This window comes from Lineus longissimus, chromosome 4 (assembly GCF_910592395.1).
Source record: "Lineus longissimus chromosome 4, tnLinLong1.2, whole genome shotgun sequence".
NCBI classification, from domain to species: Eukaryota; Metazoa; Nemertea; class Pilidiophora; order Heteronemertea; family Lineidae; genus Lineus; species Lineus longissimus.
The window spans coordinates 654862-671307 of record NC_088311.1 but is presented as its reverse complement, the minus strand read 5'-3'; the positions used below and the strand labels follow the sequence as shown (position 1 = coordinate 671307).

The 16446-nt window shown below is 42.3% G+C and overlaps 2 protein-coding genes across 2 annotated transcripts; one reads left to right on the top strand and one right to left on the bottom strand.

Annotated features, from left to right (window-relative positions):
• The first annotated feature begins 393 nt into the window (after nt 1-393).
• Nucleotides 394-3641, top strand: LOC135485968 (annexin A5-like). Its single transcript, XM_064768400.1, has 9 exons — nt 394-418; nt 681-756; nt 1135-1229; nt 1436-1546; nt 1920-2013; nt 2331-2479; nt 2704-2881; nt 3122-3234; nt 3505-3641. The coding sequence occupies exons 1-9, from the start codon at nt 401-403 to the stop codon at nt 3631-3633; spliced, it is 963 nt and encodes a 320-aa protein (XP_064624470.1). The 5' UTR covers nt 394-400; the 3' UTR covers nt 3634-3641.
• Nucleotides 3642-4122: 481 nt separating this feature from the next.
• Nucleotides 4123-13723, bottom strand: LOC135486594 (transcription initiation factor TFIID subunit 2-like). The gene is made up of 23 exons (XM_064769524.1): nt 13579-13723; nt 12966-13018; nt 12690-12762; nt 12339-12429; nt 12054-12172; nt 11750-11891; nt 11310-11504; nt 10953-11174; nt 10477-10690; nt 9948-10241; nt 9615-9676; nt 9207-9497; nt 8663-8795; nt 8316-8435; nt 8068-8208; nt 7668-7864; nt 7196-7452; nt 6893-6962; nt 6488-6598; nt 6061-6340; nt 5537-5806; nt 5095-5248; nt 4123-4877 (listed from the first exon to the last, which is right to left on the bottom strand). The coding sequence occupies exons 1-23, from the start codon at nt 13634-13636 to the stop codon at nt 4579-4581; spliced, it is 3846 nt and encodes a 1281-aa protein (XP_064625594.1). The 5' UTR covers nt 13637-13723; the 3' UTR covers nt 4123-4578.
• Between the last annotated feature and the right edge of the window lie 2723 nt (nt 13724-16446).

Below are 16446 nucleotides of genomic sequence, written 5' to 3'. Positions count from 1 at the left end.
AGCCATTAATTTTACAGAATCTAATTATATATATCTACAATCTATTTCAGATGTAAAATATTGACGCAATTTGGTCTTAAATCTTTCACGTAAAAAAGTGCTTTCGGTGGGGAGACAAAATCAACGGATACAAGACAGTGCCTAGCAGTTGATTTTATATCCGCTGCAAAAGCACTTTCTTTTGCTTAAAAAATTATTATAAAATTGCTTCATATTTTTATTATAAAAATGTTACACATTTTTTTATTTAGTCGATTTTGTGATTTTCAAGGCTACTAATGTCCTCATACTGTTTTAAGTGGAAAATAACCACATAGAATTTTGTACTCAACGCCCTCCTCACACGCTTAGTTTGGAAATCATTCAACGAAGATCACCCAAACAACAAAGAGCTGAAATTATGGCAGAATATTATCAGGTATTCCTTCTAATTTTCCGATTTTCTTAATTAATAAAGGAGCAGTTATAAATCGTCATAGTGTATTTCGTTTCAGAAACATTTCGTCTTAACATTACTTTCATTCAAAAGGGTTGTCATTATACATTTGACCAGTTTTTAGCCAACTTTGATGAGGTTGTCAATGTAAACAAACTTCATAAAAATGCATTGATACATTCTCCCCAGCATGCCTAGTGTTGGCCTTGGTCTACTTCACAGTAACATATATTTTTCTATTCAGGGCACTGTTTTACCAATGAAGGACTTCGATGCCGAGAGGGCGAGTGATTCTCTTAGAAAATCTATGGAAGGATTAGGTATTAAAACTAATCGTCAACCATTCATAGTCTACTAACGGCAATGGTACCTCGTGCTCTTTGTGGCTAGTTTTCTCTTGCAACAAAAAGAGTCAATTTGCATTGATGATGAGGACTTGGTTTAGGTTTTGACTTCAGTAAAAACAAATGTCGAAACCAACTTTTAGGTCATGGACTTTGGTAGTCAGTGTCTTCACAGAAAGTCAACTCCAGATATAGGAGTCATACCAGTTCTCCACTCTTGTAACCACTGGTTTTGAGGTCTGCCATATGTTGCTGCTATGGTATTTTGGCGTCAGAAGGGGAAAACACTGTGATATGTCAATGATTGAATTGTGACCTTTGGAAATCTATTGAGCTCTTCTTTTTAATAAATAGGTACTGATGAAAAACGGATTACGAGGGAACTGTCTCAACATTGTAATGCACAGAGACAGGAGATTGCAGCTGAGTATAAGACCAAGTTTGGAAGAGTAAGTCACGATCTATCCTCACTCAGTCAGTGTCATTTAGTTCAGATTATGATTTCACAAAGAACTGTTGTTAGTTAAGGTACAAACACACCTCTGAAGCTTGTATTTGAAGAGGGAAGGTATTGCACGTGTTTTATGAACAATGCAAATGGTCAATCAAGATATTTTCAGTGTCATCTTTTTAATAATTCCTTCTACTTCTCCAGGACTTGGTTGAGGATCTGAAGAGTGAATTAAAAGGTGATTGTGAGAAACTCTGCTGTGCATTGATGGTTCCAAGCTCTGAGTATGATGCAGTACTGCTGCACCAAGCAATTGTAAGTCCTTTGGCCCCTCATTGTATTGTCGCCATAGTTCATCATTGTATTATTTGTTATTTATCACAGGTTGTTGAAATGTGAGAAAATCAAGGTGAAATACAATGGAGTTCTGTGATTGATTATGACCTGCTTCTGTGGTCATCACCCTGGGCAACCATCAATACCCTTTGTCCCATTCATCGTACCGTTGTGTTTGTACATATAATCTGCCAATTTAAAGAGCTGAGTTAGATTTTTGAGTAAACTGTAAAGCAGGTATGATAAGATAACAGCAGTGACTTCACTTATGATTTGTAACAGTCTCTGCCTCCAGTATTTTCTTCAACAGTATTTTGATTCTTTTCGACATTTTTCTTATAATTTGGAACAGAAAAACCTTGGCACAGATGACCAAAGGTTAATAGACATTATATGCACAGCATCTAATGACAAAATACTCAAAATGAAGGAAGTGTACAGAGAGTGTAAGATATTGTTTGTATTCATCAGGGTGATCACAGCAAAGGCCTTCACTGCGAGCTATTGTTTGTCACATCACAGTTTACACCAATGCATGCTTGCTAGCTCCATATGCTTTGAAAAACACTGTATACAGTGGGTGTTAAAAACAAAGGATACCAGCAGTTCATGGTTTCAATTGTTAATCACACATTGGCTGGGCATTAGGTAATTTTTTCTGCACTCAATTCCCGCTGACATGAGCTGAATGTGTAATACCCTCCGATCTAAAACATAGAATGGACAATAGAAATTCCTTGAACATTTTGATGTGCTTTTTCAGTGTATGGTGTTGATTTAGCAGCTGATATTGACAGCGATACAAGTGGTCACTTCCAGAGGATCCTCCTGACACAACTGGTTGGTAATCGTGACGACTGCACACAACACTACCACAAGAAATCAAAGGAGGATGCACAGAAACTGTACGACGTAAGTAGACACCATGTCTCCATGGTAACCAAGAGTCCTATTGAAGAGATGACACCAGTAGTTTACGCTTCAGTACCCAAAAAGGCAGAGGACAAAGAATGAATGAGTGGATTTATATATAGATCATGTCAGAGAAGATCCAGTAGTCTTCAGCCAGATCAAACTAACATTGTTGTTTTATCATGGCATTTTAAATAGGTGATGTAATATGGTCTCTTTCTTAGGTTGGGGAGGGACGGTTTGGTACTGAGGAAGATGTTTTCAACCATATCCTTGGCAGCAGGAGTTATGCCCATCTACGACATATCTTCTACTACTACAAGAAGATCTCTGGGGACGAGATTGAGACTGCCATAGAGGGGGAGACCAGCAGTAGCCTTCAGAAAGCTCTCTTAGCCATTGGTAAGCAGATTCTTCATTTGGAATACAAAGCCAGTCCCGTTTCCAAGCTTGTCCTTTTTCTCCGACAAAATGGTACTATCCATTGACAACATGGAACAATTCCAGTGCTCTTTAAAATCACCAATTAAACAGTGAGTTTCTGTCAAAAAGTCCACATGTTTCAACCAGAACCATTTTCACCATCACACATACAGAATGCACACCAGTTAACCCTGACATTCTCTTCCCTTCACATTGCAGTAAAGATTGTGAAGGACCGCCCAGCCTACTTTGCTGAGCAGATCTACAACTCAATGAAAGGTCTTGGCACAGATGATGATTCTCTCATCAGCTTGATTGTCAGTCACTCTGAGGTAAGGAGATATCACATGAAGGATCACTTCTAGTCAGCTACATGATTCGTCAAAAACTGCCCAAGGTATTTTGGGCAACTGAATTGCTATGGGTGTCCCTGATCAGACACCAGTCATGAAGGACACCAACGGTAAAGACTGGGTCCAAGTCCCACCCTGCAGTTTGGCAGCCTTTGGAATCAAGGTCAGTTACTGCCGTGCACGACTAGATAGGGGTACTGATCACAATTGCATGATCTGCTGTCTTTAAGACCTTATTTTCATCTTCAGATTGATATGGTGCAGATCAAGAAAGCTTTCCTGACCAAATACAACACATTTATGGAGTCAATGATCAAGGACGATTGTTCTGGCGACTATTGTGATCTGCTTCTCGCTGTAATTGGAGCAGACGACTAAATCAGCGCCATCTCTGTGAACTTCTACACACATCAAACACAACTTCCAAATTCAGTACATGTCAAGTTCGTAATGTTCTGCAAAATGTTGATCAGCACTGAACTTTTGGTTAGATGTGCATATCTGCGTGAATCAACTACCATTCTGTGTGTATCTCTTGATATAATAGCCTGGCACAGCTAGAAGATTCTTGTCATTCCTCAGTAGGTACTGAGCACCTCTTCCTTTTTCTGTAACACTCTCATTTGCATCTCTTTAAGTTTAGCTTTGTTGGCAATAAACCCTGTAATGTGTAACTAATCGAGTAGTTGTTTGTTTGTCTAAAAGTGAATATCAAAGTATGGTATTGTCTCTTTTGATGCCCCACATAAGTGGGATATGTTCTCTCGTATGAGCGGGATATGCTGTCCCATATGAGTGGGATGTGTTCTCTCATATGAGTGGAATTCAACAAGGATTTCAATGAAGAAAGCAACAGAGAAGTTGAAATTGAATGTTTCAATCAGTAGCAATCGCTAAAGCTTTAATATGAATACAATATATACACAACGAAAACATAAATGGACATGATTCTCTTTTCATTTTGAATTTGCCCCGCTCTGTAGATACCAAGTTCACCCCAGTCGTTATGGGTTATGATATGGCGGTCGGTCTCTTCAATTTACTTGTAGACACAGCAGAGAAACTGCTGTCTCAACCAACAACTTGGGGAAATGATCCATCCTTCATTGTGGCCAAGATTGATCCCTTATAAAAGTCAACATCTGTGGGGCAGTTCAAATGACAAAGCACACAATGCTGAAGTAATCCTTTACTATCCTTTAATCAGGGCTTATTACATGTAGGACAGAGCGGAGTATGCAGTCACATGGTCTGACTGAAAATCCAACTGATGCCTTCCTCTAACATCTATCTGTTTGTCTATAATCCCAACACAAGGTCATATTACATGACCCCAAATTCAGGAGAACTTGGCCCAGAGTCTGATTTAGCACCACCAAAATGTCCTAATTCCATTGAGTCAAATGACGGCTTCGATTGTTTCTCTGGAGGAGGTTCCCATGACTTCTCTCGCTCACTATGATCGTGTTTGTGTTTGTGTTTATGCTTGTGTTTGTTCTTTTTCTTCTTCTTCTTGTTCTTGTGTGACTTCTTGTGTTCATCTGACTTGGTTGTGGTGTCAGACATTGTTGATCCAGATGCAAACATGGAGGGATCAAAGGATGTTGGTCGAGATTCGGTTCCTGGGGGAGACACAGATCATGAATGTTAGACATGATATTGTGAGAAAACAACAAACGAGTATTGCACAAAGATGAGGGCATAACACTTCGGGTAAGAAATGTCTCATTCAAACCACTCTAATGATTACATGTATCTGCATCAGTGATGCTGCAGCAGAACTCAATGGAGTAGAGTCCAATGCCACGTCTGGAATTAAGGCCCATAAACTTCTCTTACCTGAGCCCTGTGGTGTTGGTGCTGAACTAGATGCTGACTCCTCACTCAGCCTCGACACGCTGTCTTCTAACTGGCTTGACATGAGAGACACCTGGCAGACAGCAGGATGAGGTATGGCTGGTTTTGCTTGGGAAACTTCTTCTTCATGGCTCACCTGAAATCGACCACCAAATACATTAGATAAGTCTTTGGGAATCCATCACTCTGACACCGGAATGAGAACGCAACCTTTGGCAACTTGAGAGAATGCCAGAACAATAAACAAGTTCTCATACTGTCCTTTCGCTCTCTAGATACATATGTTGAGTAGCCCAACCAATATTTATACATTAATAGAACTCAAAACAAGACATAAACAGTAGACAGACCATGTTAACTTGATACCGTTGACCAAGGTGTTCGAAACATGAAACTAGAAAACTATCAAAGACGCTTTACCCACCCCAACAAATTTAAGAAATGCATTTTCGTATCCGGACTCTTTGACAGGGCTCAGTAGCTCCCTCTTGAATTCAGGCAGAGAACTAGATGTGATGACTGCGGGCTCTTCACTATCTCTCTGATTCATCATGTCAAGCTCAGACTTCTCAGTGGTTGGTGCATCACTCACAAATGGAATCTCCACTTCTGTTGTGGTCACCTCCACCTTGACATCCTCTACCGTCACCTGCATGCCTTCAGGGAATTCATCCTTTATGTTTTGGTGGAAATCCTAGAAAAGTTTCAAAACCATCAGAACAAGCCAGCAACAGATCATATTACTTGGGAAGCATCGGTAAGGGCTGGTGAATCCAATACAAGGGCTGATGTCCAGTGACAAGGTCTACACGCACAATTTATCTCCAGGAAGCGTTTATAACTGAAAAATCTATGACCATATTGTACTCAATATCTATAAAATCAACAACTGATTGAGACTAGTCTTCATTAATTCTTGATAAGATAAAGCCAAAGGTTGTAACTTACTTCATCTAATGATGTTGATGTGGAAGGCATAGCCAGTGGTGAGCTGGACTGGACAGTTGGCGGACTCTGAGATATACCCGTCGACTTGGTGTATCGGAATAGACTGGGGGGGTTGGGCTGGCGGGTGGCAGAGCTCCAGAGAGACAGGTTACGCTGTTTCTCCTTGATGAAGGGTATCACTGTCTCGGAAATGGCCACAGAGTGTCGATTGCGGCCGTAGAGTGTGTGATAGAGATCAGCGACATCACAGCGGAGCCTGCTGTCATGGGAACAACCACTGCTGTAAAATCATCAAATTATTGCTTGAGAATAATAAGGGACGATAACTATTAATGAAACACTAATCCACATTCCCAAAATATTCCAAACTTTGCTTGGCCTATCTAAACCGATAACGCACCAATGAAGCATTGACAAGTTTGCTTACTTCATTAGTTTCCATAACCTTTCAACGAGATCATCTGTGTTGAGAGGGCTCATAGTATCATCCTGCTTGGTGAACGGTGGGTTCTCAGCAAGCAGACGAAGCACCACATGCCTGCAAACATGAAAAGAAAAAGTTTCAAAATTCAGAATACCAATTGGTCCAGAGCACCACATTCATATGTTGGAGAGCGCAGCCTTGAAGGACAGTCTGGTGGGCTGAGGGCCAGTATTTGATAGATTAGACATGTACTTGTCTGAAAAAAGTAATAAATCAAAGGTGATAGACAAAGTGATTGGTGAGTGAGGGAATTGAACAGGACATTCAGAGCAGTCTTTACTTGTCCACCTCCATCCTCCTTGTTATAACAGACTTTCTCGATGAGTGGCAAAATAACAACAAATGTACCTCATGTATGGCTCTGGATCTTCCTCAACAATATCAAGTAACCATGACAACACAAATGAACTCATCTCAACTGAAAGATAACAGTAACTTGGTTAGATGAGTACGGGATCAAATGTTTCAGAAGATATTTCAAACATCAAGTGAGACTCATTCTCATCAAAGAATCTACAGTTGTTTCTTGGTCAGAAGTAAGAAAGGGTTAAATTCACACACACTGAGGTCAAGTGGAGATGATAGGACCAGCTGTAAGATGACAGTCCTCGCCATCAATCTATCACCAAGTTAGACTTGACACACACTGACCTTTTGCAAAGTCAACAAGCGCCCTAAGAGCCGTGATGCGCACATCAGTGAAGTTTCCCGGCATGCCATAACTCCTGAAGAGCGTGTTATCACTTGGGAGATGACCTAACTTCTGCATCTTGCGTATGGCGTTCAGACAGCTCACAGTGACATTGAGACGGTAACAGGGCATCAACTTCTCTAGATTCATGTTTCTAACTATCTCATCCAGAATTGCCTTGGTCTCAACAGTCAGGTGGTCAACTGATGGGCCTTGCCTGTAATTGAAATATCAGCTGATAGAAAAAAAGAATATAAATTCACCATGTTCAAGAGTCATTCCATATTCAAATCCCGATATCATCAACCAGCTACTTCCAAACGTTATTGCAATATGGTGGCTGGTTGACAGGTGGATCACTGCTGATGAACGTCTTGTCCTAATGGATAATGTAATAAGGTAGATAAGGTGTAATCAAGAACGCCGACTTACCCTGGGAGTCCAGCCACACTGACAGACGGTGTGAGTGTTGAAGCGAGGGCATCTAGAAGAGCTGATCTGTAGTAGTTATCAGAATACTTGTTCTTGCTGTTATCATTGTACTTGAAGAGTTCAAGAAGGAAGTTGACCACATCAGGTGGACAGATGCCGTGAGTGTCCCGCAGCCGAGACATGGCCAGTGGAATGGTCTGGAAGGAACACACAGATGCAAGGTAAGAGAGTAATCAGACTTAAACTCTCATCAGAAAGACCAGTCAATTATCAAACAACTTACTCGTTGAAGTCACAAGCAAAGTCCTTGCAGGTATCCTCCAACCTGGAAACCATCAGAGCAGCATCATGTTTCTTTATAATATAAGATTATCTGGAAATATTTGAACAAAATACCTACCTTCTGAAGAAAATAATGCTGGAAATTTGTGAAGTTGTTTTGTTTGACTATCGTTGAGCAAGAATGAGATCCAAACATCTTCCTAAAGATGGTCATCATCGCAGGAGGTCCGGCCCAACTGGACACCATTGAGTTGGCAACCTGTAATAGAGGAAATAGCTACAGTTTTGAACCAATAGATCCTGTGACCATAAAAGGCCTCGACCGTTGGCCGCGATTCCCCATGTGAGATGCTGAAAGCCACCTACCTGAGACAAACAGATCGCCGCCTCATTACGTATCTTGTAGAAACACTGTTCATTCTCAATGTTGTCAGTCAGAGCCATTCTGGTGGTTGGTGTGGGGTACCGTATCAATGCCTCAATGGCCTGGAATGAATACAACAGGAGTTTAGTGGTGAGCAAGATACACGTAACAAGAGTGGCCAATTCTTGAACTGTCAGAAGCAATAAATCCAGGTGATTATATCAATTGAACTCCAGTGCAATCAAAATGTGTCCAAAGGGACCTACATGTGCTATGACTGAGAACTATACTATCCAATGCTGATTTTTGCATCCAAATGTTCAGAGATGTGAAAAGTGTCTTGTCTCACCTCACTCTGAGCGACCACGTCCCTCTCATATCTGAGCTGATACTGCCACATATAGTCAGGCTGCTCCCAGGAGACCGATCGGAGGATCTCCATCTCGGGGTCACATCGTAGCCACAGAACAGGTGAGTCAGCACTGCAAGGGGACGACTCATACAATAAACAAGAATTACACAAAAAACTACAGTAAACATTTGGAACATGTAAAGAAAGTCTCTGTCAGTGCAGAATATTAACAAGCAGGAGATGGTGACCTTGTTTCAGACATGAGGTGGAGCAGACTTATGGCTAACAACCCACTTACTCCATAGCACTGAGGTCCATGTCCACTTCTTCACCAGTCAGACATGAGGTGGAGCAGACTCATGGCTAACAACCCACTTACTCCATAGCACTGAGGTCCATGTCCACTTCTTCACCAGTCAGACATGAGGTGGAGCAGACTCATGGCTAACAACCCACTTACTCCATAGCACTGAGGTCCATGTCCACTTCTTCACCAGTCAGACATGAGGTGGAGCAGACTCATGGCTAACAACCCACTTACTCCATAGCACTGAGGTCCATGTCCACTTCTTCACCAGTCATCAAGGGAATCTTCTTCTTCTTGTTCCGTCTGCTCTTCGAATGGCAAGTGATCTCAAACTTGGTCTTGTTCTCCTCGATCTTAAACATGTGATTGAATGAGCCGTCCAACTCTTGTATGGTCACTGTGAGTGGGCCCACATATTTCATGGCCCCCTTGGCCATCATGTCCTGCTTCAGTTCAAGCTCCACCACATTCCTCTTACGGTTGAAGACAAAGTTCCCCAAGAACCTGGCACAGCCACTTTGTGTTCTGAGAAAAATATCAAGGAAAAGAATGCTGCCTGAATCTCTTTGGATCTGTGATCACCTTCGACAAGTGTACTGATCATTCACTCAACCTGTTTGAATAGCTTCATAAAAAGGATACACCCACTGTTGGATGAATGGCATCACATCTTTTCCCGTCACTAATGATATGATCTTCAGGAACTGAAAATAGGAAGATAGGTTTGTATTAATACTAGCACACTGTGGAAAAACAAGGAGATGAACCTTGAGTTAGGCTCCCTACGCCGAGGACCAATGTGGCTCTAACCCAAACATGACACTCATCCAACACTAACTAGGAATCAAAGAAATCAACAGAATACATTTCCGTGGACAACCTATGCCACTACAGGTATGATACAGAGCTGATATTGCCAAGAGCAAGCATTTCAAAGTCTGTTGAGACTCAATGACATCTTCCAACAATACTCACAGATGGTGTGGAGAGGAGCATGTTGTTCCAAGTGTTGCTGGCATACTTTTGTTGAGATGCTGCATTCGCGAGAGCTAACAGCTTGTTGAACACCTGAAGAAGTAGCTCGCGGCCAATCCTGAGCTCCAGCATGCGTATAACAAGGATGGCCTTCTTGGTGAGAATCTCAGCATACTTGGGTGAGACGGTATGAGCGTTCTTGATGGGGAAGTATGTGTTGCTCTCCTTACATGATGTCGGGTCAAGGACAACGGCACAGACATTCTGTTCATAGCCCTGTACCTCTCTCAGCATCTACACGAGTGACAAAGCAGAGTTGGCAACTGACTCAAACAGACAAATAAACCTTCATTTTCTCCCTCAATATTTCATTGTTACTGAGAACCAGTATAAATAGGTCATGCCTATCATGGACTGATAGCTTTTAGGTAATTGTAAGACAACGACAATGGCGTGACAACTGAATTTGTTCTGTTACAAATGCCACTATTTCATGACTTGAATATATAAGATCTCGAGCACAGCTTACCCTGGCAATGCTGTATCTGTACTCGTTGTTCCCGAATGCGTTCTTGACATAGAGCTTGGAGAGATAGCCTGATATGCCCTTGGGGAGCCACGCTGAGCACCACGACTGCATGGCAATAAAGTTCCCAAAGAACTGCCTGGCGATGGCATCAGCCATGATCATCCTTGACTTCATAGTCTGGTCAATGATTTTAGGCGAGTGAAGAAGGTTTGTACTGAAAGGGAAGTATTGCCCAAATTACCTACGGTACATACCCAAATGCAGGTTATATTGGTCAGAGGTAATCCAGACATCCAACTTGTGTATTATCAGGGGAGTGTCACTCTTTGCAACAGCAGTCCACCAGATTAACACGTCTGCCATCTCTTTCAATATAGAACATAGTGCCAGGAAGCAGAAGTCCAATGACACAGGTAGGCAATGCTTTCTATTTTCTCTAAATACTCAGTTGTGCTGAAGCTAAGTTGCGACCTTACCTGAAGATGGTCATACTGGCGTAAGGCAAGGAGTCCTGATAACACTGGTCGACAAACACCTGCTTGTAGCAAGAGTATGGATATCTCATGGATAACAACTCCTCGTAGAACTCAAACGCTTCATGGAGAAAGGATGTGGAGTGTCTCAGGATGGGCATGAGATGGGGTAGGCAGAAGTGGGTTACCTCATGCATGTTGGCATCAACCAGTGTCTCAAATGGCCTGAAAATCACAAGGCTTAGATTTGAATACTACATGTACACTACTTGGACATTTCGGTAACCTGATCAAGATCATAGGCATTATCACAGAGAAAGTCACTTAAATAGGATCAGATACGTTTCAGAATGAGCTTACCCAACGGCGAGGGCAATATTGGGTGCAGCTGTCGGAATGGATAGGAAGTAATGATAGGTCTTCCTCCTCATGTCTGGTGTGTAGATGGTCTCTATAAGATCACCACAAGACACGGCCGTCATGTCATTGTCCACAGTGAACTCAAGCTTCCAGGTGCAGGGCTCGGAAAAAGTGTCAAGACAGGGGAACCAAAGTCTGAAAATGCAAGAATAGCTTCATCTGAATAGCAGCCAGAAGGAAAGTATAAAACAACATGTTGACTTGCAAAGGTAGCATTAGACAGACGCTCTTTAAATCAATCAGTTGTATAAATGTAATCCATTCACAGAAACGGCTCAACTGGCTAAATCTGTTGTTTCTTCAGCCCTCAAGAACTTTCTGAAGCACATCAATGAGAAAAACTGCATGGAGGTCAACATGCGAAGTATACAATGTCATACCTAGATGAGTTTTCATATCCGTAAGTAAAGAGATGAGCACTCCTCTCCGCAAGTGTCCCTTCCACATCTGGCACAACAAACTGAATACCTCCTTGGGGTTCCTCAAGGGAGAACTCAATCGTCATCCGCAATGGTTTTAGTTCTGAATAAAAACAAACAGAAACTTGCGTAATTCAGTATGCCGAGTGAACACTTTCTGCTGTTAACCGAAAACTGTCCTTCTTCAAAGAGAAGTCAGGAAGAACATTCAACTTATGTCCACAGCTGGACATACAACATACCTCAGGTCAAAGAGGTCTCTTACCTGCTATCCACTGACCAAGTTCATTAGGCATCCTGACGGTAATCTCGCCATTGCCCTTGTCAGGGTCGACTGCACTGATGGCAGATGCATGTGCAGTCTCAAAGAAATCAAGGTTCCTCCTGAAACAATAGCAAGAACAAAACTGAGAAAGACTGCAAGATAACGCAACTGACAACCAATGAATGCCATAGAATTATCAGATCAGTGCAGCAAGAATCTACCCATCAATCAAGGCTCCTCGTTAATAAGTCTATGTTAGAGCAAAACAAGTATTCCTTAACTTACTGCTTTGAGTCACCTTGGCAGATTTCTAAAGTTGGATCATTATAGAGAAACACCTCACAGGGATAATCATTTACAGAGATCCTATAGACACCTGGCCATGGGTTAAGGAACAAACACACAACAAATAATCCCAATACACATTTCCCTGCGTCTCTACTAGAAAAGTTTCAGTGTCACTATCATTATCATTCTACTTCACAACCACAATAGTTTAAGGATTAACATTCAAAGTATTACTGTATCAATTTAAGTATGACTGTGTCTCTCCAACAAAATCTCAGATAAAATCTCAGCTGTTTCTTGGTGTATGTGCCTGTACATGTAGGCCTCTCTTATTGTGATAAAAGATACGACTCTGTTTACAGTTGATCTTGATTCTTTTCACATCCGGACGAAGTGGATGTATCGTCAACTCACAGTAACCCTAGAAAAGAATATTTGATTAGTGCAGTTCTCTTTAGGCTGACGGCACATCAAATCTGACAAAGAGAGATAACGATCGGAGAAAGCTAAAGACACCACCAACCTTGATTGATTCACATATTTTATTCAAGATTGATGGATTAAAACTTGTTATTCATGTGAAGATAATCAACCCATGGCAACAGTGACATGAGGAAGACTTACAATGATCGACTTGGTCTCGAAGTTGATTCCAGTGACTGCTAACGTCTGATGAGCTGGAAGAAAACACTCAGTTATCACAGTGATGGCAATTGTAAATTCAATAGCAAAGGGTTGACCTGCCTGCACCACAGATCAAAGAAAGACTGAAACATTGAAACGAAAGCTCTGAAGTTTGGATGTTGAAGAGATGCGAGTGCGCGCGCACGATGTTAACAAATTGGCCATGACGTCCGCAGATATTTTGTAGTTTACGCACACCCAGTACAGTGGGTGTAGTCATTTACTCTATAGTGTGTCTCACTGTCTGGTCATTCATTCATGCATTCTTTTTTACGCTACTTTACTATGTTTACCGTAAAGTTACTCGGGCCTGGCACGAGAGTATTCGGGCTCAATTCATACTGGGCATGCGATACAAAGCGCGATATCCGGTGCTCACGGAAGCGCGGCATTAGAAATCTAACATCATGAACACACGGACTGTCCGAGGCCAAGGGTGGGAGTAAGTTCGGTAACCTCGTCCGACAACTGAAAATTTCAATGCCAATGGGCCAGTATTTCAAACGCTTTCCTGGGACGAGGAAAACTTAAGAGGAGATATAATGATATATACCGAGTCTATATATCTTGTGGTATTCACCACTTTTGGACTCTTTCTTAGATTTCGACATATTGGGAGCACAAAATAGTATTTTAATTATTGACAAATTTCTTTCCAAATTTTTGAGGCCATTTTAAAATCTTTTTTATAAACCTCTGTGGACTGATCCCACATTGGCCGCGGCATGCCTTAAAGGGTCGTTTCGCTCCCTGAACTTTTCGCCCCAGTTGTTTCGCTCCCTGGGACTTTTTGTTATGGATTGAGAAACAACCCCGGTACAATGATTTGTTGAAATACATAGATAAACTCCGCATGTACAATAAAGTTCACTGAATTTGCGGGAAAGTACAAGTGTCAAGGTAGATGTGCTTTCCAGGGTTGTCAAATCTACAAAGAAGGAATTGTTTGGATAACATCTCCATTACAGCATGAAAGCCTTCACGGTTCAGCGCAAAGAGTGTTTGACTGTGGATCGGCTGGTCACGGGTTCGACTCCCAGTGAATCTGCCGCAGCTTTCTCTTTTTTCTTCTTCCTTATCTTGTTATCTAATCATCCATGTATAGATGTCGAAATTTTCATTATTATCATTATCATACCCCGCAACCAAACTTTTCAAACTGCAGCACATACTGACTCCGGGCGTTCGAGTACTACCGAGGATGGTTCGAATCGGCAGCTGGTATTCGAGGATATATTGGGGCAAAAAAGTATTAGTGTCGGACCGTGACTTTTCCAATCAGAATTAGTCAAAGGGTATCCTGAGCTTCAGGCTTTTTAGACTCCTTCGTCATATCGAGAGGCGGGGAATATTGAAAACCACTGGTGCCTAGATCATTGTGACTTCCTCATCTCTCTCATCATGTTGTCAACACGGTGGAGCAGCCAGGACTGATTCGGCCTGGCTGTGACTTCCTCATCTCTCTCACCATGTTGACAACTTGGCAGAGCAGCCAAGACTGATTTGGCCTGGCTGTGACTGTCTCATCTCTCTCACCATATAGACAACTTGGCAGAGCAGCCAAGACTGATTTGGCCTGGCTGTGACTGTCTCTCATCTCTTTCACCATGTAGACAACTTGGCAGAGCAGCCGAGACTGATTTGGCCTGGCTGTGATTGTCTCATCTCTCTCGCCATATTAACAACTAGGCAGTGCGGCGAAGATTGATGCGGCCTGGCTGTGACTGTCTCATCACTCTCATCATGTTGTCAACACGGTGGAGCAGCCAGGACTGATTCGGCCTGGTCGGTTAAAGGGGTACGCTGGCCATGGTCGTTGACGTATATTTACTGTTGGTCCAATTATAGCTAGTTCCTTCTTCTAACGCCAATCAACTCCAATAGTCAGTAGTCACACGCTCGAGCGCTATCTGTATACAGTTGGTACGTGTATAAGTTTTCCCGATTGCTGCATGTTAGTTGAGTTTATGTGTCCACTGGGTTTGTCAAATGAGAATTGATGAACTATGAGGTAGATGTATTGTTTCAATCATCGCAAATCTGCCTAAAACGGCACGTTTTCTCAGGTACAGGTACGGCAGTAGCGTGCGTCTTTTTTATTGAAGCGACCTCGCACGACCGGTGTAGAAGTTTAAAAAGTCCTAGGATAGAATGTCCGGGGAACAAAGGATTATATTATGCGCTTCAATCTCTGAGCTATTGACGGTCATGGCTTCAATAGAACCAGAAAGCAGAACACAATAGAGCCGGACACTTTTCCAGGGGGACATTTTCTACTTCTACACCGGCACCGGCACATATCGTCGGTGATGATGGAGAGAGCGGTAGCCGGTACATAATGAGCACGATTCACTAGCAGTTCAGGGGGCACTACACAGTGGGGACACCGAGATGACCCCATGTGCATTTTGGTATCTGCCGGTAGTGATGGGCCCTCAGTGCAACCTCAATGTGTTCATGACGTGAGGAGAGCAAATCTCACGGGTGGGGTGGAAATCCGCTATATTGCTGACGTCATCGGCGCCAACAACTATTTCTTTTGACCCTGCTGGAGTCTTTCAAAACAATAAATGCTTGTGTCTGACCCTGCTGACCTCGATTTTGAAAAACTTTTTAAAAAAGGTCATTCAAACGTTAAATCAACTGCAAAGATAATCTTTTATATCACTGAGGTATATACATACGATATGTTGAGAAAAATATGTACAACTATCGAAATATACGATTACTTGGAACTATTTCGGCAAATCACTTTGCCACCTGCGCGACCTTGTCACAATTGCGGCGCACTCGTTTGCATACCGCATATAAGTGGCAAATAAAATCTCCTGTACAGCATGAATGTCTTGACGGTTCAGCGCTAAGAGTGTTTGACTGTGGCACTGCAGGTCACGGGTTCGACTCCCGTATTTGCCGCAGTTTTTTCTTTTTTTTCTTATTCCTAATCTTGTTATCTAATCATCCATGAACAGATGTCAAAATTTTCATTATCATCATTATCATACCCTGCACCCAAACTTTTCAAACTGCCCATACTGACTCCGGGCGACACTAATACTATTTTTCCCCAATGTATCCTCGAAAATACCAGCTGCCGATTCGAACCATCCTCGGTAGTACTCGAACGCCCATAATCAGTATGTGCTGCGAATTTCCGCCCCACCCATGAGATTTGCTCTCGTCACGTCATGAGCACACTGAACTGCTAGTGAATTGTGCTCAATATGTACCGGCTACCGCTCTCTCCATCATCAACGACGATATATGTCGGTGCCGGCCGTGCGAGGTCGTTTCAATGAATAAGACACACGCCACTGCCGTACCCGTACCTGAGAAAACTTGCCGTTTTAGGCAGATTTGCGATGATTGAAACAATACATCTACCTCATAATTCATGTACGCGAACGCCCGGAATAAGTAT

Coding starts and splice junctions, on each gene's coding strand:
- LOC135485968 (XM_064768400.1), top strand. Junction 1,230..1,435: donor ATAAGACCAAGTTTGGAAGA/GTAAGTCACGAT, acceptor CTACTTCTCCAG/GACTTGGTTGAGGATCTGAA. Junction 2,882..3,121: donor GAAAGCTCTCTTAGCCATTG/GTAAGCAGATTC, acceptor TTCACATTGCAG/TAAAGATTGTGAAGGACCGC.
- LOC135486594 (XM_064769524.1), bottom strand. CDS start 13,636: ATGTCGAAATCTAAGAAAGAGTCCAAAAGTGGTGAATACCACAAGATA. Junction 8,796..9,206: donor ATGGACCTCAGTGCTATGGA/GTAAGTGGGTTG, acceptor GTCCCCTTGCAG/TGCTGACTCACCTGTTCTGT. Junction 5,807..6,060: donor CATCAACATCATTAGATGAA/GTAAGTTACAAC, acceptor AAACTTTTCTAG/GATTTCCACCAAAACATAAA.